This window comes from Pleurodeles waltl, chromosome 5 (genome assembly GCF_031143425.1).
Source record: "Pleurodeles waltl isolate 20211129_DDA chromosome 5, aPleWal1.hap1.20221129, whole genome shotgun sequence".
In the NCBI taxonomy this organism is placed as follows: domain Eukaryota; kingdom Metazoa; phylum Chordata; class Amphibia; order Caudata; family Salamandridae; genus Pleurodeles; species Pleurodeles waltl.
The window spans coordinates 1,253,586,918-1,253,610,247 of record NC_090444.1 but is presented as its reverse complement, the minus strand read 5'-3'; the positions used below and the strand labels follow the sequence as shown (position 1 = coordinate 1,253,610,247).

The window sequence follows — 23,330 nt, the reverse complement described above, 5'->3', positions numbered from 1 at the left end:
ACACCTGGACCAAGCACTGCACCCGCAGCCCCCAGGACCAGAAGGAACCAAACCTCAGTGCAGGAGTGACCCCCAGGGGACCTTCTGCCTAGCCCAGTCAGTGGCTGGCCTGAGAAGCCCCCCCTGTGCCCTGCATGCAAAGGTAGAGTGACTCCGGGTCCCTCCATTGAAATCAATACAAAACCCAACGCCTGCTTTGCACACTGCACCCAGCCGCCTCTGCCGCTGAGGGTGTGTTTTGTGTGCCTACTTGTGCCCCCGAGGATGCGGGTACTTACCTGCTGGCAGACTGGAACCAGAGCACCCCTGTTCTCCAAAGGCGCTTATATGTTTTGGGCACCTCTTGGACCTCTGCACCTGACCTACCCTGAGCTGCTGGTGTGGTAACTTTGGGGTTGCCTTGAACCCCCAACAGTGGGCTGCCTATGCCCAGGAACTGAGACTTGTAAGTGTCTTACTTACTTCACAATCTAACCAATACTTACCTCCCCCAGGAACTGTTGCTTTTTGCACTGTCTACTTTTAAAATAGCTTATTGTCATTTTAACAAAAACTGTATATGTTATTGCTCTAATTCAAAGTTCCTAACTTAACTGTGTGGAGTACCTTGCATTTTATGTATTTACTTCAAATCTTGAACTTGTGGTTGTAAAAATAAATTAAGAAAATATATTTTTCTATATAAAAACTATTGTCCTGGAGTTAAGTCTTTGAGTGTGTGTTCCTCATTTATTGCCTGTGTGTGTACAAGAAATGCTTAACACTACCCTCTGATAAGCCTACTGCTCGACCACACTACCACAAAATAGAGCATTAGAATTATCTAATTTTGCCTTTATCTTACCTCTAATGGGAACCCTGGGACTCTTTGCACACTATCTCTTACTTTGAAATAGTATATACAGAGCCTACTTCCTACACAGCCCTTAAGGCCCCTTCCTGGCCAGAGCCCTTGGTACCACTGGTACCTTTTACAAAGGACTTAGCTGTGTGCCAGGGGTGTGTAATGGTACAGTTTGGGGAAATAACACTGCTGCTGGGGCCTGGTTAGCAGAATCCCAGCACCCAGTCAGTCAAATTAGCATCCGTACTAGGCAAAAGGGGTGTTGGGGGGGGGGGGGGGGGGGCTAGATTTGGGGCGGTAACCATGTATAAAAAAGGCACTTTCCTACATCCAGGAAGTTGAAAATACTCAATCTGGCACAGGCTTTATTTGCTCTGAACCCAGGAGACGTTGGACTTGTAGGACTCTTCTTTCCATATTCCCCTACTGCCTGCCCAGAGACGTAATTTGTGGTTCACAGTTGGCCACAAGCAATTTCAATTCACCACTGCCCCTCGGGTGTTCACCAAGGTGTAATGGCGGGGATTGCAGCTCTTTAGCACAGGTCAGGGGTTTGTCTTCCCCTACCTCGATGACTGGCTGCTGAAGTCAGGCTCGCCTCAGGTTGTTGTCTGCCACCTCCAGACTAAGGCCAACCTTCTGCATTTAGTAGAGTTCACTATAAGCGTGCTGAAGTCACACCTGACACCCTCTCAAACACTCCCTTTCACGGGAGTTGGTCTGGACAAGGTGCAGTTTAGGATTTGTCCTCCCAAGCGCTGAGTCCGGGATATTCAGGCTATGATACCGATCTTTCAGTCTCTATCCTGGATTTCAGCTAGAATGACTTTTAGGCTGCTGGGTCTCATGGCCTCCTGCATCCTGCTGGTGACACATGCCAGATTCCATATGCAGGCTCTGTAATGGGACCTTATGTTCCAGTGGGAGCAGCATCAGGGAAATCTCTGACATGGTCCAGATCTCAGAGGGCACTGCGAAAGACCTGCAGTGGTGGCTTTCGAATCCCCATTGGGTCCACGGCAGATCCCTCTTCCTTCCCCAGCCAGATCTATCCATAGTGACAGATGCGTTACTTCTTAGATGGAGTGGCCACATGGGAGAGGCAGAGATCAGAGGAGTCTGGTCTCTGGCGGAGTCTGGGCTCCATATCAATCTTCTGGAGCTCCGGGATTTCAGGCTTGCGTTGAAAGCATTTCTTCCCTCTCTCAAAGGGAAAGTAGTGCAAGTGTTCATGGACATAAAATGCTACCGCCATGTGGTACTGCAACAAACAGGGCGGGGTAGGGTCCTGGACCCTTTGTCAGGAGGCACTATGCCTCTGGACATGGCTGGAACATCTCGGGACATTACCTTGGTGGTTCAACATCTGGTGGGCTCTGTGAATGACAGAGCAGACTAACTCAGCCATTGATGCATAGCCGATCACAAATGAGTCTCTGTCTGGAGATGGTGCAAGGTCTCTTTCAGCAGTGGGGAGAGCCTTGGTTAGATCTGTTTGCCTCCTCAGAGAACACGCTATGTCAGCTGTTTTGCGCATTGGAGTTTCCAAGGCTGCACTTGTTCTGAGACACTTTTCGTCCTGAGTGGAACTCTGTCCTCTTTTACGCCTATACCACTTGTGCCCAGAGTTCTCAAGAAGATCAAGAATGACCAGGCCCAAGTCATTTTGGTGGCTCCAGACTGGGCACGGAGATTATGGTATCCAGAGCTATTGAGCATGGCCAACGATCCTCCACTCATACTGCCTCTTTGGGAGGATCTTTTGTTGCAGCAGCAGAAGACGGTTCTCCACCCGAACCTGTCCAATCTCTGCCTTCATGAGTGGAGATTTAGCGGTGGCAGATGACTGCTTTTTATCTTCCACCCGAAGTCTGTGATGTTATCTTGACAGCCAGGCGTCCCTCCACCAAAATGGTATATGCCTGTCATTTGCATAAATTTGTGGCATGGTGTACCAACAAAACTGTTGACCCCCTCTCTGCTCTTTGAGGTTCTTTTGTTCATTCTTTAACCCAGCAGGGCTCGGCTTTGGGCACTCTTAAAGGGTATTCATTGGCTATTTCAGCCTTTCTTGGGTTACCTTCACTCATACTGTCAATCGCTTCCTTAAAGGTCTCACCCATTTGTTTCCTCCCAGTCCAGTCATCATGCCTCAGTGGGACCTCAATCTTGTCCCTACTTTCTTAATGTGTACTCCATTCAAGCCGATGCTCCTCACTTTTAAGACTGAGCAGAAGTGATGGCAACAAGAAAAACAGAGTGAGTGAGCTTCAGCTCTTTCTTCAAAGCCCCCATATGGTCTGTGCACCCTGACAAAGTGGTGTTGTGCACTAAGGTTTCCTTCCTTCCCAAGGTCGTTACACCTTTTCATGTAGGCCAGTCCATCACCTTGCCTACTTTTACGCACCTCCACATCCTTCTCATGAGGAGGAGAGACTCCACTGTCTGGACCCAAAAAGAGCGTTGGTGTTCTATCTGAATCGTACTAAAGATTTCCAGGTGGACGATCATCTCTTTTTTGGATATGTGGGTGTGAAGAAAGGGAAGGCGATGCAAAACGTACCACCTCTCGATGGGTGGTACTTTGCATCAAGATGTGGTACGCTTTGGCCTTGACGCAACCACCTGAGGGCTTGCACGCTTATTCCACCAGTGCCACTGCCGTGGAGCTCTTGTCCTGGATATCTGCCAGGCAGCTACGTGGGCATCCTTGTCAGGTCCATCGGGACGGCTATTTTGGATCTTCGATCCTGCAGGACTTTCTAGTAAGATCTTGGTTCGCAGCCCACATCCGAGGATGGTATTGCTTGGGTATATATTCTAAGGTAAGGAATCTGCAACTAGAAGTCTCTATCAGTTGTACAAGTTACTTACCTTCGGTAACGATACATCTGGTAGAGATATATTCTAGTTGCAGATTCCTTACCGACCCACCCATCCTCCCCGCTTGTGAACTGATTTCTAGGGACAGGGATTCCCCATTCTTGTCCTTAGCTCCGGCGCACCAATCTCCTTGTTCTTTGTGGCTCTGCACTTTGGCGTGGAAAGTTGTGAAAAGAAACTGATGTCAATGCGCTGAGGCTGAGTCTATTTACTACTCCTGATGTCATCACGGTGACGACTATGCCCATGGAGTCTGCCGATGCCACCTACCGACATGCATGGGTATTGCTTGAAGACAAATCTCCAGATCCAGTTTGACACCTGGGGTAAATTCTAAGGTAAGGAATCTGCAACTAGAATATGCCTCAACCAAATATATTGTTACCAAAGGTAAGTCACTTGTACCTTAGCAGCCAGGCTTTCTTCCACCAAAATGAAATATGCCTGTTGGTGGAAGAAATTTGTGGCATGGTGCACAGACAAGTCTGATGACCCCCTCTCTGTCCCTCTTTTTGAGGTCCTGTTGTTTACCCTTTCTCTGGCCCAGCAGGGATCTGCTGTGGTGACTCTAAAAGGTTATTTATCTGTGTTGTTGAGATTGCTTAATCAACCTTCTTTGTTTAATTCTCCTATTGTAATTTGTGTCCTTTAAGGTCTACCTCATATGTTTATTCCTTCCCCATTCATTATGCCCCAGTAGTATTTGAATTTGGTTCTGACATTTCTGATGTGCGCCGCTCCTTTTGAGCCTCTCAACAATTGTTCTCTCAGGCTTGTCACATTAAGAACGTTTTTCCTTGTGGCTATTACATTTGCCCGCAGGATGAGTGTGTGGCAGGCATGGTCATCTAAGCCTCCCTACCTTTCCATCTATCCTGCTTTTTTCAAAGGTGGTCACGCCTTTCATGTAGGCCCATCCATCACCTTGCCTACTTTATACTAACTGCACCTCTTTCTAAGGAAGAAGTGAGACTCCATCGCCTGGACCCAAAATGATTGTTGGTGTTCTGTAGGAAAGTCCCCTCTTTCTCATATGGTTACCCACAGTTTTTGTCTGATGTCAGTGTGCTTAGACTGTTTAGAGTGCAATACTGCTAATGAGGACCCCAGTGATTGTGCGGTCTCCTCCAACCAAATGTAGTTATTGTTGTACTTCATACATCCCACAATTGGCATACTGGTGTACCCCTGTATGTCCTGGTAGATGGTACTTGGGTTCCTAGGTCATTGGTACACTAGGGGTCTCCCATAGGCTGCAGCATGTATTATTCCACCCAGGTGAGCCCATGCACACTGTGCCTACAGGCCTGCCATTTGCAGCCTGCGTGAAAAGGTGCATGCACCCTTTCACTGCTGGCCACTACACCAGGTCACTCTAAGTCACCCCTATGGTAGGCCCTTTCAGCCCAAAGGGCAGGGTGCATGTCCCTGTGTGTGTGGGCATCCCTGCATGACCAGAGGTGCCCCTATGAGCCCCAGTTCCAATTCCCTGGACTTCGTAAGTGTGGAAAGCCTTTTTATCTATGTACTGGCCACTGACCTGTGGTCCAGCTACATAATGGTAATTCCGAACCTGGGCATGTTTGGTATCACACATGTCGGAATCATACCCCAGTACTGATTCCTGTATTGGTTGCATAATTCCATGCACCCTTGCGGGTTCCTTAGAGGATCCCCTAGTTAAGCTCCCACCATTCTTAAAGGATCCGTGGGCAGCCTGGGATGCTGCATCCCCCCAGACACAATTCTGCCCCCCTGCTGCTTGACTAGCTTGAACAGGGGACAGCAGAACAAAGGATTTCCTGTAGGAGAAGGGTGCAACCTGCTCTCCTTTGGAAATAGGTGATACTAGGCTGGGGAGGAGTAGCCTCCCTGCGCCACCGGACTGCTTTGAATGGCACATTTGGTGCCCTCCTTGCATAATCCAGTATGCACCAGTCTATGAGCCACTGGTCCCTGCTGTAGCGTGAAACACACAATGGAAAGGGGATTGACTGTTCTCCTGACCATTTCCATCCCTAGGGTGGTGCCCAGAGCTCCTCCAGGTGGCCCCTTGGCTCTGCCGTCTTGGAACCAAGAAATGCAGAGGCCTCTGGAAGCATCTGACTGGGTAGGGCAGGCAGCTGACGTCCATGACCCCTCCTCATAGGAGGTCACCCCAGAGAGTGATCAGATCTCCTTTTTGGGCTACTTAGGTGATAAGTGATAGCAGTGGTAGCAACATCCCCTGAACATCAGGGGTTCCAGTTTTCTCTGAAGGCACGTTCGCCCTGGGTAGTAGTCAACCACTTCCAGACTACGACAAACCTAGTGTCATCTTTGGGGTTCACTATCAAAGTGCCTAATTTGCATCTTACATGCTCCCCTTCATCAGGGCCATTCTGGAAATGGTTCGATTTTGTTCCTATATCCCGGAAAGGAGAGTCCAGAACATTCAGGCTGAGACCCTAATGTTTCAGCCACTGCTTTGGATTTCAGTGACCGATGGCCTCCTGCATTCTGTTAGTCAAACATGCCAGGTGGCATATGTAAACCCATGCAGTTGGATCTGAAGTCTGGTCCCACCATTAAGGGGACCTCTCTGACCATATCTGGATTTTGGAGGAGACTACAAAAGATCTGGAGTTTGGGTTACTGGATACCTCAATAAACTCAGCAGACACCCCCCCATTCCCCCACACCCCACCCACCTCCTCTCTATCCCTCCGAGAGGGGACAGATGTGACTTACAGGTTGGGGCTTCTATCTTGGAGAGGTGGAGATAAGAGGTCTCTGATCTTCAGCAGAGGCACAGCTCCATATCAACCTTCTAGAGCTGAGGGCCTTGTGCTTGGTGTTGAAAGCCTTTTCTGCCGCTCATCAAAATAAGGCAGACGCAGGTGCTTATAGACAACACCTCTGCTATGTGGTATTGTAAGAAGCAAAGCGGTGTGGGGCTCCTGTACCTTGTGCCAGTGGCTGGACCATCAAGGGATCTTTCTGGTGGTGAACCTCTTGGCATGATTTTTTAAAGCCAGGGCCGACAATGTGAGCTATAGACACCTAGCAGATCACGAGTGGTAGTTACACCTAGTATTGGTGCAATGTCTTTTCCACAATTGGAGAGAACCTTGGCTCGATCTATTTGCCGCCTCAGAGAATGCACAGTGTTAGTGGTTTTGTGCTTGGAGTTTCAAAGGCACCTCTAACTGGGGGAAGGTGTAAACACCATAACTGGAGGAAGCATTCTGCCTGACGTGGAACTCACAACTCCAGTATGCCTTCCCTCCAGTAACTCTTGCCCTGAGTTCTGAAGATAATCAGGAATGAGCACGTCCAAGTTAACCTAGTGGCCACGGACTTGGCAAGGGGAGTAAAGTATTCAAACTCCTATAGCAGGACTGTGTATTAGATGCACACTAACAAGACTCTGCCCACTTATACCATCAGTAACTCTTGTTGTATCTCTGCTAGCTAGTTCACAGTACCATATCCAATCCACAATATGTGGAAAGATGTTGTTGGCAACCTCAATCATGACACTGATTCCCAAGGATTCGGTGGAAACAGAGCTAACCCTTTCATTAGTTACTCTTGTACACCCAAGGTGTAAACACAAGAAAGATACGAAAAGCATTTTCAAAACATTTATTGAAATGACTGTGTTCTTGTATAAAAAGCATGTGCTGAGATCATGTGAAAAATAAGACATAATACTGTAGTCAGCATTGTTAAAATGGTGAGCAACAATTCAATCGTGGCAATTGTTGCTAATGTTTGTGTACGCCTATCTGTATTTGATGCTGTACTAAAGAGATCATATCTGGAGTACCCTCTGTCAGATCAGTTAGGATCGTCTAAACCTCATACCTTAATGTGGGGACAGAGTCAGTAGGGCTGTATCTCAGTCACAACTCGTAGAGGTTCTGTGATAGTCCCATCATAGAAATGCTCCTCTCACTGAATAATTACATGGAAGCTGTTGTATAATAAAGTAGCGTTCCTGCCACAATGTGAGAAAGATACTGAGCAGCTCATTAGTTTTGTCTGTCTGAAATAAGTTATCTTCGAATGACCGCCACTTTCATCTTTCCTTGGAGAGACGCACTCCCCAGGAAGCTGAAAGAGAGTGACCCCTGCACGACAACCTTGTGTGCATCCCTCTCCATCGCTCTTGTTGCTGTAGAACCCTTGTTTAATTCCCAGTACTGCTTTATTATTGTATTCAATTCTTCCTTGAAGAACTGATCCAGCAGGGCTTCCCCCTGTAATTGCCAAACAGGGACAGCGGGGTGTCCCCTGCCCCACCGCAATTTCACGGGGAGTGATCAGAGAGTGTCTTGGTCATCTATAACTAAAGAACATATATCTGGAGTCCCCCACAGAATATCTATCCTAGTGTGTATCTTGTGGGGCGCGGAGTAGAATGAGTATTCCCTGTGTGCCTGGTGACCAATGCGCCAAATATTGTGCAATCCCAAGTCCCCCTGCCCAGGTTGCCAGTGAACTATCGTCACGCCTACATGCCGACCCCGATGGAGACGATGTCGAACAATCCAGCGATGCGCCTGGAGTGCTAATAAAATCACCACCCCAAATGGCAGACGCTGTAGGGGTCATGAGCAGCGCTGGGGACATTGTACGGAGGAATTCGCTCAACGCGATGTTAGGGGCGTAAATCCCTATTATCGTGAGTTGTTTGCCATCAAGCTGCCCCTCGGTCACCACATATCTACTCCCCTGATCTATCTTGTGTGTGTTGGACATATGGCACCCCTTGCGCTATCCACACTAGTACTCCCCTCGCATAAGCCGAGAATGATGTACCTAAAATCTGTCCCCGCCAATGCCTGCAAATCAGCTTCCAATAAATGTGTTTCCTGCAGGATAGCGATGTGTATTCTCTGACGCTTGAAGTAGGTATAAATTCGATGTCTCTTGCCCTGCTCGGCCATGCCTCGCACATTCCATGTAATTATGTTATACTCATACATAATGCTCAGTGAACCATATAATAGTATACAATATTTGTGCGTGTGTTGTACTTCGGGTCCCAACTCAATTTAAAGTTTCACTACTACATTTTTGAAGATTACAGTGAACCAACAGCTGTGAGGATATACATTACGATCCAGATAGACCTGATAAACATAAACAAGATCCCACGTACCTCCCCAACACCCCTTTAAACCCCCAAAAACAGTGGCTTAGTTGCAATTTTCTAACTGCCATCCGTATGAGCAAAAAACACAGTACACTTCTTATATCAGAGGACTGTATCCATATAAATACCATCTGGGGAGCCATGGTAGCAATTGATGGAAGCCCTTATAAGGGGCCCCCATCATTTAAACAAAGAATAAACGTATCGGCGCTCCCAAGGTTTATAACCACGTTATCACACAGGTCCTAAATCAATATGTTGCAAATGGAAAGAAAAAGGATATTAGACTGGTGCATGTATGTAAAGGCAATGCCATTCCAAAATTACTCAACCCCATGCCCTTGAGGTACCAATGCAGGACAATGGAAAGGAAAAACACCCTGTGGTAATCACAGCACATCTGCAGATCGGGGTGTGAACGCCAGTCCCTTTAGCGCTTCCGTAATTGCGAGTCGGAGCTGCCGGAGTCCGAGTCCGTATGTTTGCTCAAAGTGGCTTGCAGCACTCCAAAAGCAATTTGTGTGTGGGCAAAGACGCTTCTTTCAACACTCTTGCCCTCTCGGCCGCAGCTTGTGTTTCCGTGGTTTGCGCCTTTGACTGTTTTCTGAGTCTCTTCCGTGCCAGCGATGTGAGCCACACATCCCTGTCACCTGCCTCTTCTTGGGTCTGTGCTATGCCCTTGGTGTGCATCCTTGTCCAGGCATCAGCCGGGGTGGTGAAAACGTGAGTGCGGTCCTCCGCAATCACCCTAAGTTTAGCGGGAAACATCATGGCATAATTAATGTTATGTTCACGGAGACGTCGTTTAATTTTCATGTAGGAGTAGCGTTGGCGCTGCACTTCTTGGGTGAAGTCCGGGTAGGCAGTGATAAAAGTTCCCTCATAGAAATCGGGCCTTTACTGCAAAAGTATTGGATTATCGCATCGAGGTCTCTACAATTAAAGAATCGGGCAATCATCGGTCTAGGCAGCAGTCCTGGAGCCGGTTGCCTCCCCGGAACTCTATGTCCTCTTTCCACTGTGAAGAACTTTGATGGGACACCATTCAGCACCTCCTTGATCAGCCACTGCTCCAGAAACAACTCTGAGTTTTGCCCTACCGAACATTGTTGTGCCGCGACCTGCCCTCTTCTTCCTCCGCATGTCTCCAAAGGGCTTTTACCTCAGAGTCCAAGCGTTGAATTTGTTTCTGGTTTTCTGAGACCAGGGGGTCCATGGCGCCCAGCGTGGACTCTACTGTCCCGATCCTCTCAGCCAGATTACAATGGTCCACCCTAAGCAAGTTGAGATCCTGAGACACTGTGTCAATTCTGTTTTCAAGTGATGATTTAGTGTCCATAATCGCCTGCAGGATTTTTTCAAATTGGCCCTAGTGGGATTGTAGTATAGTTTCCAGGTACTACAAACTAGGCACTGCCTGGGGCCCCACCGAGATAGTTGCGGGGACCGGGCGCTCTTGGACTTTGGACGCCTTAGATTTCCCCGCCATGTCGTCTGAGCAGGTCCGCACTACTATATTGTAAATTGTTCATCCAGCGCATGTACTACACTCCGAACTGCAACCGAGAGTCATCACCAAGAATCTGCTCGGAGCCCACTACGCACGAGACCAATTAATTTGGAGTGGCCACAGTCACCGCAGGTAGGGCATCGTGGACACCAGGAGCCGCCGCCCTGCAGAGTGATAGCGATTAGTAGCAGAACCAGAGAGATTAGTGGGTCGGACAAATCCTCTGCAGTGTTATTGTGCCGCTTGGAAGAACTTAGTACACAACACTGGTAACCGCTTTCGCCACACTGCTATTTCCATGGTGTAGGAAGTTGGCTTTGTATGTACTATTTCAAAGTAAGAAATAGCATGCACAGAGTCCAAGGGTTCCCCTTAGAGGTAAGATAGTGGCAAAAAGAGATCATTCTAATGCTCTATTTTGTGGTAGTGTGGTCGAGCAGTAGGCTTATCCGAGGGTAGTGTTAAGCATTTGTTGTACACACACAGGCAATAAATGAGGAACACACACTGAGACAATTCCAGGCCAATAGGTTTTTGTATAGAAAAATATATTTTCTTAGTTTATTTTAAGAACCACAGGTTCAAGATTTACAAGTAATACTTCAAATGAAAGGTATTTCACTCTGGCAACTTTGAATTAGCAAAATAGCATATACAGTTTTCACACAAATGGCAATAAGCTATTTTAAAACTAGACAGTGCAATTTTCAACAGTTCCTGGGGGAGGTAAGTGTTTGTTAGTTTTGCAGGTAAGTAAACCACCTACAGGGTTCAAAGTTGGGTCCAAGGTAGCCCACCGTTGGGGGTTCAGGGCAACCCCAAAGTTACCACACCAGCAGCTCAGGGCCGGTCAGGTGCAGAGGTCAAAGTGGTGCCCAAAACACACAGGCTTCAATGGAGAAGTGGGTGCCCCGGTTCCAGTCTGCCAGCAGGTAAGTACCCGCGTCTTCGGAGGGCAGACCAGGGGGGTTTTGTAGGGCACCGGGGGTGGGGGGGCACAAGTCTGCACAAAAAGTACACCCTCAGCGGCCGGGTGCAGAGTGCAAACATGTGTCGGGTTTGCAATAGGTTTCAATGGGAGAACCAGGGGTCTCTTCCGTGAAGCAGGCAGGCAAGGGGGGGGGGGGCCCTTCGGGGTAGCCACCACCTGGTCAAGGGAGAGGGCCACCTGGGGGTCGCTTCTGCACTGGAGGTCGGATTCTTCAGGTCATGGGGGCTGCGTGTGCAGTGTCTTTACCAGGCATCGGGTTCTTAGAAGCAGGCAGTCGCGGTCAGGGGGAGCCTCTGGATTCCCTCTGCAGGTGTCGCTGGGGGGGATCAGGGGGGTCAACTCTGGCTACTCACAGGGTCGCAGTCGCCGGGGAGTCCTCCCTGTAGTGTTGTTTCTCCGCAGGTCGAGCCAGGGGCGTCTGGTTCAGAGTGCAAAGTCTCACGCTTCTGGCGGGAAACGTGTGGTATTAAAAGTTGCTTCTTTGTTGCAAAGTTGTTTCTTCTTTGGATTAGAGCCGCTGTCCTCGGGAGTTCTTGGTCCTTTTAGATGCAGAGTAGTCCTCTGAGGCTTCAGAGGTCGCTGGACCCTGGGGAACGCATCGCTGTTGCAGTTTTTCTTGAAGTGGGGAGACAGGCCGGTAGGGCTGGGGCCAAAGCAGTTGGTGTCTCCGTCTTCTCTGCAGGGCTTTCAGGTCAGCAGTCCTTCTTCGTCTTAGGTTGCAGGAATCTATCTTGCTAGGTTCTGGGAGCCCCTAAATACTCAATTTAGGGGTGTGTTTAGGTCTGGGGGGTTAGTAGCAAATGGCTATTAGCCCTGAGGGTGGCTACACACTCTTTGTGCCTCCTCCCTGAGGGGAGGGGGGCACATCCCTACTCCTATTGGGGGAATCCTCCATCTGCAAGATGGAGGATTTCTAAAAGTCAGTCACCTCAGCTCAAGACACCTTAGGGGCTGTCTTGACTGGCCGGTGACTCCTCCTTATTTTTCTCATTATCTCCTCTGGCCTTGCCGCCAAAAGCAGGGCCGTGGCCGGAGGGGGCGGGCATCTCCACTACAAAGGCTCTCTCCCCATGTGGCCAGCAACATGTCTGGTGTGTGGCAGGCTGGTAAAACTAGTCAGCCCACACTGGAAGTCGGGTATGTTTTCAGGGGGCATCTCTAAGATGCCCTCTGGGGTGTATTTCACAATAAAATGTACACTGGCATTGCCAGTGTGCATTTATTGTGCTGAGAAGTTTGATACCAAACTTCCCAGTTTTCAGTGTAGCCATTATGGTGCTGTGGAGTTCGTGCATGACAGACTCCCAGACCATATGCTCTTATGGCTACCCTGCACTTTCATTGTCTAAGGTTTTGCTTAGGCACTGTAGGGGCATAGTGCTCATGCACCTATGCCCTCACCTATGGTATAGTGCACCCTGCCTTAGGGCTGTAAGGCCTGCTAGAGGGGTGACTTATCTATGCCATAGGCAGTGAGAGGTTGGCATGGCACTCTGAGGGGCGTGCCATGTCGACTTAGTCATTATCTCCCCACCAGCACACACAAGCTGGCAAGCAGTGTGTCTGTGCTGAGTGAGGGGTCCCTAGGGTGGCAAAAGACCTGCTGCAGCCCTTAGAGACCTTCCCTGGCATCAGGGCCCTGGGCACCAGGGGTACCAGTTATCAGGGACTTAACTGGATGCCAGGGTTGTGCCAATTGTGGAAACAAAAGTACAGTTTTAGGGAAAGAACACTGGTGCTGGGGCCTGGTTAGCAGGCCTCAGCACACTTTCAAATCATAACTTGGCATCCGCAAAGGCAAAAAGTCAGGGGGTAACCATGCCAAGGAGGCATTTCCTTACACATGGACAATTATTTTTGCCGCTATTTATCTATGTGGTGTGGTGCTGCTCACATCCAACAAGCCAGCAAATGTGCTCCTTTCAGCAACAGGCTGCATGCATTTACGCCGGCAAGAGAGAGGGGGGGGACTTCTTTAGGCAATTGTGTCTTGTGCCTATTCATGCCAGTAGCAACTCGCTCCTCAGATCGCCCTCTCGCACGAAGTACTGTGACTCCAGGGTGTGGAACTGTGCGGAGCGCAGGGGGGTGAAGGGCCTCCCAACAGTCGACAGCCCCTCCTGCCAGCACCCCTTGGCTACTCACTGCGATCTCTGGTGCTCAGCCGCTCCATCTTCAGTGCCGTCCAGGACGCCCCCCAGCCACGCCTCGCCAGTATGCGGGTTCCAACGAGGGACGAGGCCCGACGCGCGTCGGAGGCCCACGGGACCGCGACAGCCACTCCGCGCCACTCCTGTTTGCTCCGAACGTCTCCAGAGGGATTTAACTGGTCAGCGTTTCTTGCCGATAATGCCCTGGGAGCGCCGATCAGGATAATTTATCAGGCCCGGAGCGGAGCCTGCGTTTTAAGCGGCCGCCATCTTAACCACGTCCCCCCGCTTTGTCTCTGTTAACTATTCAAAAAGAACCTATGGGTGGAAATCTTTATCAGAAGAACAAGATTATTTAGTTTTGGTACCACTTTTTCGGGTAGAGACTCTGTCTACAGGATCCTCACCGAGCTGCCCATCTTCCTCTTTTGTGAATTGGGCTCTTCTGTAGGAAGCTGGCTTTTTGTGTAGTGTACCAACGTTGGAGTACTCCATGCAAAAAGTCCACATGATCCTTATTGGTTTACAGGGGCTTACTTTAATACTCCCAAGTTATGTGTTTGTGGTAGTGGGATCTTGCAGCTTAGGCTTATCGGAGGGGAGTGTTGAGCATTTGTTTTACACACAAAATTAATAAATGAGAGACACACTCAAAAAGAAATCTAAGATCAAAAAAGAAACACAGATTTTTATAAATATTTAGACACCAAGATCATCAATATTGGGTAAATACTTTAGACTAATTGATTTTTACAGGAAAATAACCAGCTTTCATATTTGAGGCATGAGCCTTGAATACAGTAATGTAATCATACGGTAGAAACATACACTGCATTGGGCTAATTGCAAAAGGTTGAGGGGGCCAAAATCTGAAGTACAACCAGCAGTTTGGGTTTACCTGCTCTGTTGTGTCCAGGGGCCGAGGTATTGACAGCCTCGAGCACTACAGCGGCAGAAGTTTGATGGACTTGTCAAAACAAGAGTCTGAAAGGGGGGACTTGAAGACAAGAGTGGCAGAACCCAATATGGGGCTCAGCGTACTAATAAGATCCTAGCTAAAGAAGACGCAGGCAGAAGTCGTGCACCAAGGCTGGGGGCCTCGGGTGTACAGGTGGTGGCTGGGTGGCCATTTAAAGTGAGAGGCTTTTACAGTTCTTGTTCAACCTGCAGTGGAGAGAAGAGCAAAACAGCAGGGCCACTCTGGGTGTGGAGCTAGTCTGTCCTGAAGTCAGTCAACGTGAATGTAAATTTTAGCGGTGGTGGTGTCCTGACTGGACACAAACAAGCCTTGGTGGGTGAAAGTGCCTCGGTAGTCATGGTATGGGTGCAAAGGGGCTTCTGGAATGTCTTGCATCTGGAAACTCAGTAGAGAGACTTGGCTGACCTTCTAAAGCCTTAAAATTCTCCTCCTGGCGTGAAGATCCCATGGTGGGCCCGATGGCCATCAAAACGGTGTACAGGACAGATGCGGGCAGTGCCTCCAAGTGCAGGAGCATGGCTCCTCCACTCCAAGGGAGATACTGCCTGGTTGTTGAAGCGCTGGATGGCCCTCCACAGCTTTGAGAGGATGCACAGCTTTTGGGTGAGTTGCATCGGTGCAATTGCAGAGGTTCCAGCAGCAGGGTGGGGTTTGAAGCCAAGTGGTGGTTGAGTCCTCTGTTCTCACGATGACTACTCTTCTTGTGTCCTCCTTCTGTTCCCAGTAGACAAATCTGAAGTCATGGTGCCAGGGATGTCCCTAAATACTGAATCTAGGGGCATCAAGGGGAGTGTAGGGTAGTAGCTAATGGGCTACTTACCGCTGGGGTGACTACATCACCTATATAACCACTTTCTGTGGGGAGTGGGAATATTCCTGACCCAGAGTTCCAAATTTCACCAAAAACAAGATGGTAGAATCCTTCCTTGAGTGCCCACTTAAGGTAGCCCACCCTGGGGGTGTGACTAGCCCAGAAGGGGAATATGCCTCCTGAATTACTAATTTCCACCCTGGTCAGGTACCAAATAGCCCTCTGTGCAGGGGGGTGACGTTCCCTAGGAATGGAGAAGCCAGAGTCGCATATTAGAGGCGGTGAAGGCTCTGAAGCCCCTAGCTCTCTGATATGTTAAATTGCTAGCCATCCTGCTGGAGGAGCTGTAATCACCTTCCTCTGGAGCAGGCATTGTTTCTGGCTTCTGAGTGTGGGCGCTGTCAACTGTAGGTGGTCAGAAACACGTCTTTGGGGGCAGGCTGGTTGATAATCAGTCAGCCAGAACACTAGGGCACTAGTGGGTTTTCAAGGGGCACCTCTAAGATGCCTTCTGGGTGTTTGTTACATAACAAATATGAAATTGCCATCAGCACAGATTTATTAAGACGAGGTGTTTGATACCAAGTACCACTAGTTTCAGTGCAGTCATCATGTAGCTGGGTAACTCATAACCAGTACATGTCCTTAAGATGGCTGCCTGATCACTTGGAATATCTAGCAGAACAGTGATACTTCTGCTCAGGCAGCGGTGCCCTCACTTTTAATATAATGCACTCTGCCTTAGGACTCTGTGATCTGCTATTGGGGTGACTAACATATATTGCATGCATAGTGGTGGGCATTGCACACAGGGTGTTTGAATTGTCATGTATCCAAATGGTTTGCATCATTTCACACTTTATGCAATGGCAGTCTGCATGTGTTTGAGTGTAGGTCCCTTAGGGTGGCATAATACATGCTGCAGCCCTTAGGGAACCCTCTTTAATACCCATGTCCTAGGTACCAGAGGTACCATTTACTAGGGACTTACAGGGGTTCTGAAGTCCTTGCCAATTGGGTTCCAATTGGTACGTGTCAGTTTAGGGGAAAGAATACTGGCACTGGGGCTTGGTTAGTAAGGACCCAGTGCACTGTCAGTCTAAAACCAGCATCTAGTAGTCCCTATGGATACAAAAAGTGGTGGGACAACCTGCAAAAAGGCTGGCTTCCTACTTCTACCCCTTAAGAAGATCCACCCACCAGTCAAAGCCTTTTTGCTGTTGCTGCTCTGCTTCTGGGGATGCGGATAGCCTTGAAAGCAGATGCCAGGGACCAGGAGTGGTGCCTATATAGGTCCTGCAGATTATTTCTGGAACAGCATCAGTACTGAGTTGCACGGTGTCACCTAACGATTTGCTAAAACATTTCCACATCCAGTCTGATGCCTGGGAATAATGAAAAGGAGAGGATACTGCTCTGTGCCAGAAATTGGGTTACCAAAGATAAGTAACCTGTTCATTCTCCACATCATTCCTTGTCTCTACTGACTGATCCCAAACCTTTGTTTACTGTCGACTACCAAACGTGCTTTCATGACTCTTACCTCTTTCTGTCCAATTCATCCCTCTAACAGGCACACATACCCACCACTAACAATACCATCTCACATCTTTCTTTTATTAAACAGCTCCAATTAGTCCACCCCATCCAGAACACTAGAGTAGATGAATGAGATCTCGAGCACATAACTTGTCCTACTAGGAAATGAAAGCAGAAAATACTAACCTGTTACCTACTTATCACTAACCTTGGTTTAGGGAGTAACATGCTCCTCGCCACAAAGTTCACAAACTCCTCATAAGTGGTAGTAATAACTGTATAAATGCAATTACAATTTTAAAACAGTTTAAGATGTATCTGTTCTCCAGAAGTTGCTAGCAGCCACTGTTTTTTTGTATCCATCTTCTTTGTTAAATAAAGCATTTTAAGGTAAAGTACTTAATGGATATATGTGTTATTTAATGTCATTCTGAATCAGAGTGCCACCCACACCATCTTCTAGAGAAAGCCTTGTCTGCTTTTGGCAACAAAACAGTATCCCCATAGACAACTGCCCAGTAACCACTGATTAGTCTAGACTCCAATAAATCTGTAACTGGGTTCCTTTGACTTTACTGTGTTGCTGTTAACCTAATGACACCAAATCCTAGTTACCAACTGCTTTTCTTCTCTGGTTTCTTTTCTAAGTCACACTTAATTTGTTCCATTGTTGTCAATACCTGACTGTGGTCTGTGTCTTTGTTTTTGTTTTATGCTTTGAGTGTGAAAATGTTGACTGTATATTTTTTCACTATCTGTTGCAGGGTCCTGGTTTATTGAGCACAGCTGTTTTGTCCAAGTGCTTTTTTGAAATTTTCACTAGCAGCAATAATACCCTCAAATGGGATGTAAGTGCACTCCCAGGGCTTTTGACCGCTCACGTAACACTGGGTGAATGGCTCCTGAGAACCCAGCAGCTTGAAGACATGAGCACAGCCTTGTGGACTAATTTCACTGTTTCTTCCTTGGCAGCATTCAGGCAAGTTGATGTTTAATGAGTTGAAAGAGTTTTTCACTTTGTGAGGGAAAAGCAGTTGCTAGAGCAGATACATTTTGATGATAATGTATAATCGCTTGGCTTTTTTATATTTTTAGATACCAGTAATGATTCTGAATAGTTTTCAGCCATGACTATTCTCAGGAGCGAGGTGGCACTGCTTGAAATTACTCATGGATCCCTGTGGCTTTATATGAACTGATGTTGTGGGTCCTAAGTGACATTAGCAGTGGTGACACCTGTACCTTTTTTTCATACCTACAGAAGTGGAATCAATAGTTGCCTAGTTTTAGTATGTATTTTGAAGGGGTTTGTATGACTTTTTTTGTGTCTAATTTTCTTGTGGCATAATGTGACATCTTACATTTTTGTGCTTCATGCCCAGCTCCACGTCTTGAAGACATTTGCCTGTAACTGAGCAGCTTGCAAATTAACTGTGGCACCTGGTGAAGTCTCACAGTGCTTCATTGTGTAACGTTTGCTACAAGATGAGCTCTAGTGTGATTAGAGAGAGGGAGTCAGGAGAAGTTTAGTAACCCCTGGTGAAGTCTTTCTTTTTCTGTGCCTCTGCTGAGGAATGCACCACAAACGAGAAAAACAAAAGTAGTCTTTCTACTCTTCACTGAGGAAAAAGGAAAGCTCAAAGTCCAGAGTGATCAGACTCTGATCTTATTCCACTCCTTCCAGAAGTACCCGACTGTGTTGGTAATTTTGTCTTCCAAATAATTGGTGAGCAACTCCCAGAGCTAATCCTCAGACTTAGTGAGGCTCTGATGAGTGCCATGAAAGAAAGTTAGGAAAATCCAAACCAACACACCAGAGAGCTTGTAGAGCTAGCCACGTCTGCTAAAATAACACAGAACACCAACCCAATACTTCCTGGTGGGGTGTCAACAGGGTAGGATGCCTTTAGATGCATTGAGTAATCTTTCTCTGTGAACAGTTAACATCAACTGCTTGCTGGCCAGATATTTCCGGGGTTGGAGGCGTATTGCAGCACTTGCTTATACTTTCAGCTCATTGGTACAGCACTAGATGGATGCAGCAAACCAGTGAATGCACACTCATCTGACAGTAGTGGAAGCAGTGGCTCTGCTCATGTGCAATGAGTTTTATGCTCAGAAGACTGGTGTGGATAAAGTGTCCATGTTGTACTGATACCTGAAGGCACAGCTCTTAGACATGCCCTTTGACAAGTAAAATCTGCTTATTGACATTAACATGCTAAATAATGACTTAAGAGGATAAAGCAGAAGTGGTAAGTCACTGAAAACTGCTTTAGGCCTGATACTTTCTACAAACAGTTCAGTCAGATGGACATTCCTGTGATGTATCAACCAGTTGAATAGGCCTGAGCATTTTCTTGACTCTATTTTGGATAGTCGTTCATGCAGAGAAAGTGAACTGCAGTGCTCTTCTACTCTGTTCCGAATTTTACAGTCATGCTTTAAACCTGAGCTGACAGAATTTCTTTTTTCTGGTGGGAGATCTGAATCCTTATTTCCACCAGAGCGAAACAGAAAAAAACATTGTACCAATGGTTCTTTCAGGTAAAAAGAGCAGGTTACTCACACGCTAAGATACTCTCCCTTCTAGCAAAATGAGCTATACACAGAGAAATGCCTTCAATGGTTAAGAGTTGTCGGTTCATATATTTTTCAATGCCAAAAGTAAGGGGAGGCATGCACCCAATTTTGGATCTGCATTTCCTCAGCAATTTTTTTTATGAACGAGAAGTTCATTTTGGTATCTATGCAAAAGGCCCTTTGGGTCCTTTCAATCTGAGGGTTAGATCATTTTGGTGGACTTTCAGAACACACACTTCCATGTTCTGATCTCCCACAATCACAGGAACTATCTGTTTGACATAGGAACTTAAAAGTTCAGGTTCTTTCTGTCCCTTTCACTTCAGCCCCTGAAGTGTTCTCCAATATGTTGGCAGTGTTAATTGTCCTTCTTTATTGCCAAAATCCTGTTCTGTATCCCTACCCACAAGAAGTTTGAAGGCCTTCTTTCTAGATTGGTTGGAAACCCTACAGAATTCAACCACCCTTTCGCAACTCTTGGCTTTTTCTTTATTTGTCAGGAGAAGCCCTTTTTTCCAGGCTGTCATTGTCTCCTGTTCATGAAAGCAGTCCTATTGATAGTCACCTCCTGGGAGCCTTTTTCGTCAGTAGAACAATTAAATACTTTCAGTTCCATAGTAATTTGCCTTTGTGGAAGGACCAGATAAACCACCAGATCGGTTTTGTGCCCCAATGCCTCATAGGATTATGCACCTTCTAAGAATTCCAGCCCTGTTTGCAGTTACGTCTGCTACAAAAGACATTTACATAACAGTGACATTTGCCACTCAGTAGATCTGGTTTACCATCCATCTGTTCTGCTTCCTGCCCTATTTAGTTGTCTTTCTCCATCATTCTGAAGGTGGAAACGTCTAACAATCTTTGCCTCAAGTGACTTCGATTACCGTTGGTTTTATGCAGAGCTTTGCTACACTTTTCGGCACATGAAGATTAAATAATGGATTATGATCCCCTTGAGAGAAGCCACTAGGTTAGCTGGATATTTCTAACCTCAGATTCCTCACCATTTCAGTTCCCCAGGTGCCAGATAGGATCCATAATTTTTCATAGCAATAGTTTACTTGCACCGGCAAGTGATGCCACTTGATTGTAGAAGTAAAAGCGCAGAAATATTTTCTTTTAACTTACTCTTTGACAGAAATCTGAAACTGTTCTCCCAACTTTGCTGGGGTTCACTTATGCCAAAGTTACAAAAGGACAGTGTGCTGGGGAAATTTCTCCTCCAAAGACCTCAGCCTTTTTCGGTTTTGGATCTAGGGAACTGTCTGATGCCTTTCAACTATCAAGATGCATACTTAGTTGTGCCTCTGCTAGAGTCCTATAGACTGTCTGCAGGTTTGAGGTGGGATCGAGCATTTCACATTTACTACTGTACCCAGCGGCCTCCCTTTTGCCAATGAGGTGTTTACAAGCAAAGAAGTCAAATGTCTCCTCCAAAACTCTCAGGTTTCAAGCTCTTTTCGGACTCACATGAATACTACATGTGCTCTCTCAGATTAGAACATGATGCCTTCGACAACTTTTTTGTATCCCTTTGTGTACTCAAAGGCTGTCGGAGTGGAAGGCCAAGTTGTTTTACATTAAGTCCTGCAAGGAGATGCCTAAGCGTTCTCTCAAACGTTCAGGCAAGAAAAGTTTTTTCCTACCAAAAAAAAACTAATCGGTAGAAAGTAATATTGTTCTTTCCCAATGAAGTGGTTCTGTTACAGGGCTGTTCAGAATCCCGGTGCCAAACTTATCCTTGTCATTGTACAAATTCAAGCACTAGCACACATGAGCTCAGTGTTTGCTGCTCCATCAGCAATCGCACAAATTGATGCCTTACTGCTTACTATGCTTGAGCTGTTATGAGAGTCTCTTATACCTTCTGAGCCACTGTTCATTGGGGAGAATTCTCTTGCGGGCTTTGACTGACTGCGATGCCTCCCTACACTGCCTTGTTTACAGGCTTCTGCAGCTGGAAAAAAGTTAAAGAAGGCTTAAACTCTGTCTCCTCATTTGGTGGAAGCTCTCTTAGTTTTGATAAAGATTGTACTCAGTCGACTATGCCTCCGCTGTAGAAGCTGCTTTTCTCAGAAGACATTGTCCAATTGGAAATGGGAATCGCTTAGATGTACTTTAATTTCTTTGGAGAGCCCCTCCAAAACGCTCAGAGATTTGCCTAAGTGAAAGATATGTTTGGCTCTACACTTGCTGTACTTACCTCTGGTGTTTTCGTTCTTCCCCATCCCCTAACTAACTACCACACTTACCTTGGTTGAGTTCACTATTTTGCAATTCACTTACTTAGTACATGGTTTAACACCCCCACTCCCCAATAGCGCCCTGTACACACCATAAGCTGAGCCAGCCTCCTGCAGTCCTTTTCTCCTGTACCCAGGGACGACAGATGCACGAGTGTCTTTAGGTGTCAGGTTTTCATGTCTGGGAGCACTCGGGGTCAGGGGGTCCTGTGTGTTAAGGCTGCCGGCATCTTTAGGGAGTACGGCAGGGGTGGACCCAGGGTGGACTTGAGCGCCTAGGAGCCAGGGGACGTTGCTGACACCAGTGAACCACCTCAGGTGGGGTCAGAGGGTGGATGCAGAGCTGCTGGAGGCGTCATGTTTTCTCTCACCACAAGGCTGTGGGAGAGGGGGCCTGTGTGCAGAGGTTGTAGGTGTCTTGGGTGAGTCCAAGATGAGTGAGACCACACTGGACTCGGTCTGTGGGCAGCTGGGGAACAGCTTTGGCACTGTTTGTTGGCTTCACCTCAGGTCGTGGACATCGGGTGCAGTGGTCACTTCAAGTGTCTGGTCTTTGGGGTTCCATCAGCTGTAGAGTATTTTCCTTGAAGGTTTTGTTGCAGAGCAGGCCCACTGCTCATGGAAGACTTGAGTCTTTATTGAAGGCAGGGCGAATTGGATTCTTAGATTCCTTTGAGGTCAGCCTGCAGTATGGCATTGTCAGCTGCTTCTTTTCCTCTTCTGTAGGTGCAGCTTTTCTTTGCCCGTGTCTTCTCAGGTCATCAGGATCTGAGTTCTAGGGTTCAGGGGTGACACTTAAATACTCAATTTAAGGGCATTACAGGGAGTGCCAGGCGTTAGCCAAAGAGTTGCCTGCCTTTAGGGTGACTACACGGTTTCTATGACTACTTCTGCTGCAAAGTGGGCATAACCCTAACCCTAGTGGCCTAAATCCTTCCAAACAAGATGGAGGAATTTGAAAAGTGGTGTCTACTTGAGTGTGGCCACCTTAGGGGTGAGACTGGCATGAAGTGGACACTCCTCCTAATCTGCCTAATTTTCTGGCCTGTGCTACTGCCAAAAGTGGTACCAGGACAGGGGGATTCAGTCAACTCTACTATCTGGAGACACCTGGGTCTCATTACAAAGGCAGCTAAGCCTTTGCAGCGTCTCGCCCTGGAATGTCCATTCTGCCTGGGTGAGGTGATAACACTCCCACCCAGTGCACGCCTTTGTCTCTGGCCCTTCGAAAGCGCTGGCCTTCACCTTGGGGGCCAGAAACGCATTCTATGGTGGCTGAACTGGTCAGGACTAGTCAGTCAACTCACTTGTAGGTGGTAGGTTTAAAGGGGACACCTCTAAGGTGCTCTTTGGGTGCAGTCTTTAATAAATCCCTCACTGGCATTAGTGAAGTTTTATTATTCTAAGATGTTTGATACCAAACATCCGTATGTTCAGAGAAGGCATCATTTAGCTGGGAAACTCATAGTGATCAGTGTCCAGCACATGCACTTAAAATGGCTTCTCTGGTAACTTATTATGTCTGAAAAGCAGCAAAGACATAGCAGAGGCATGTCTGCTCCTGCAGATATTCCCTCACTTGTATTATAATGCTTTAAGGTCTGCTAGAGGGGTGACTTAAATACATTGCATGAAGTGTCTAGGGGACATAGCA

The 23,330-nt window shown here is 47.4% G+C and overlaps 1 protein-coding gene across 1 annotated transcript in view; it reads left to right on the top strand.

The window, feature by feature from the left end:
- Window positions 1-23,330, top strand: part of MDN1 (midasin AAA ATPase 1) — a 1,740,009-nt gene that overhangs the window by 1,206,442 nt on the left and 510,237 nt on the right. Inside the window, exon 60 of the mRNA XM_069235499.1 lies at window positions 17,615-17,829. Coding sequence (XP_069091600.1) covers window positions 17,615-17,829 — 215 coding nt within the window. The remainder of the gene's footprint in view (window positions 1-17,614; window positions 17,830-23,330) is intronic.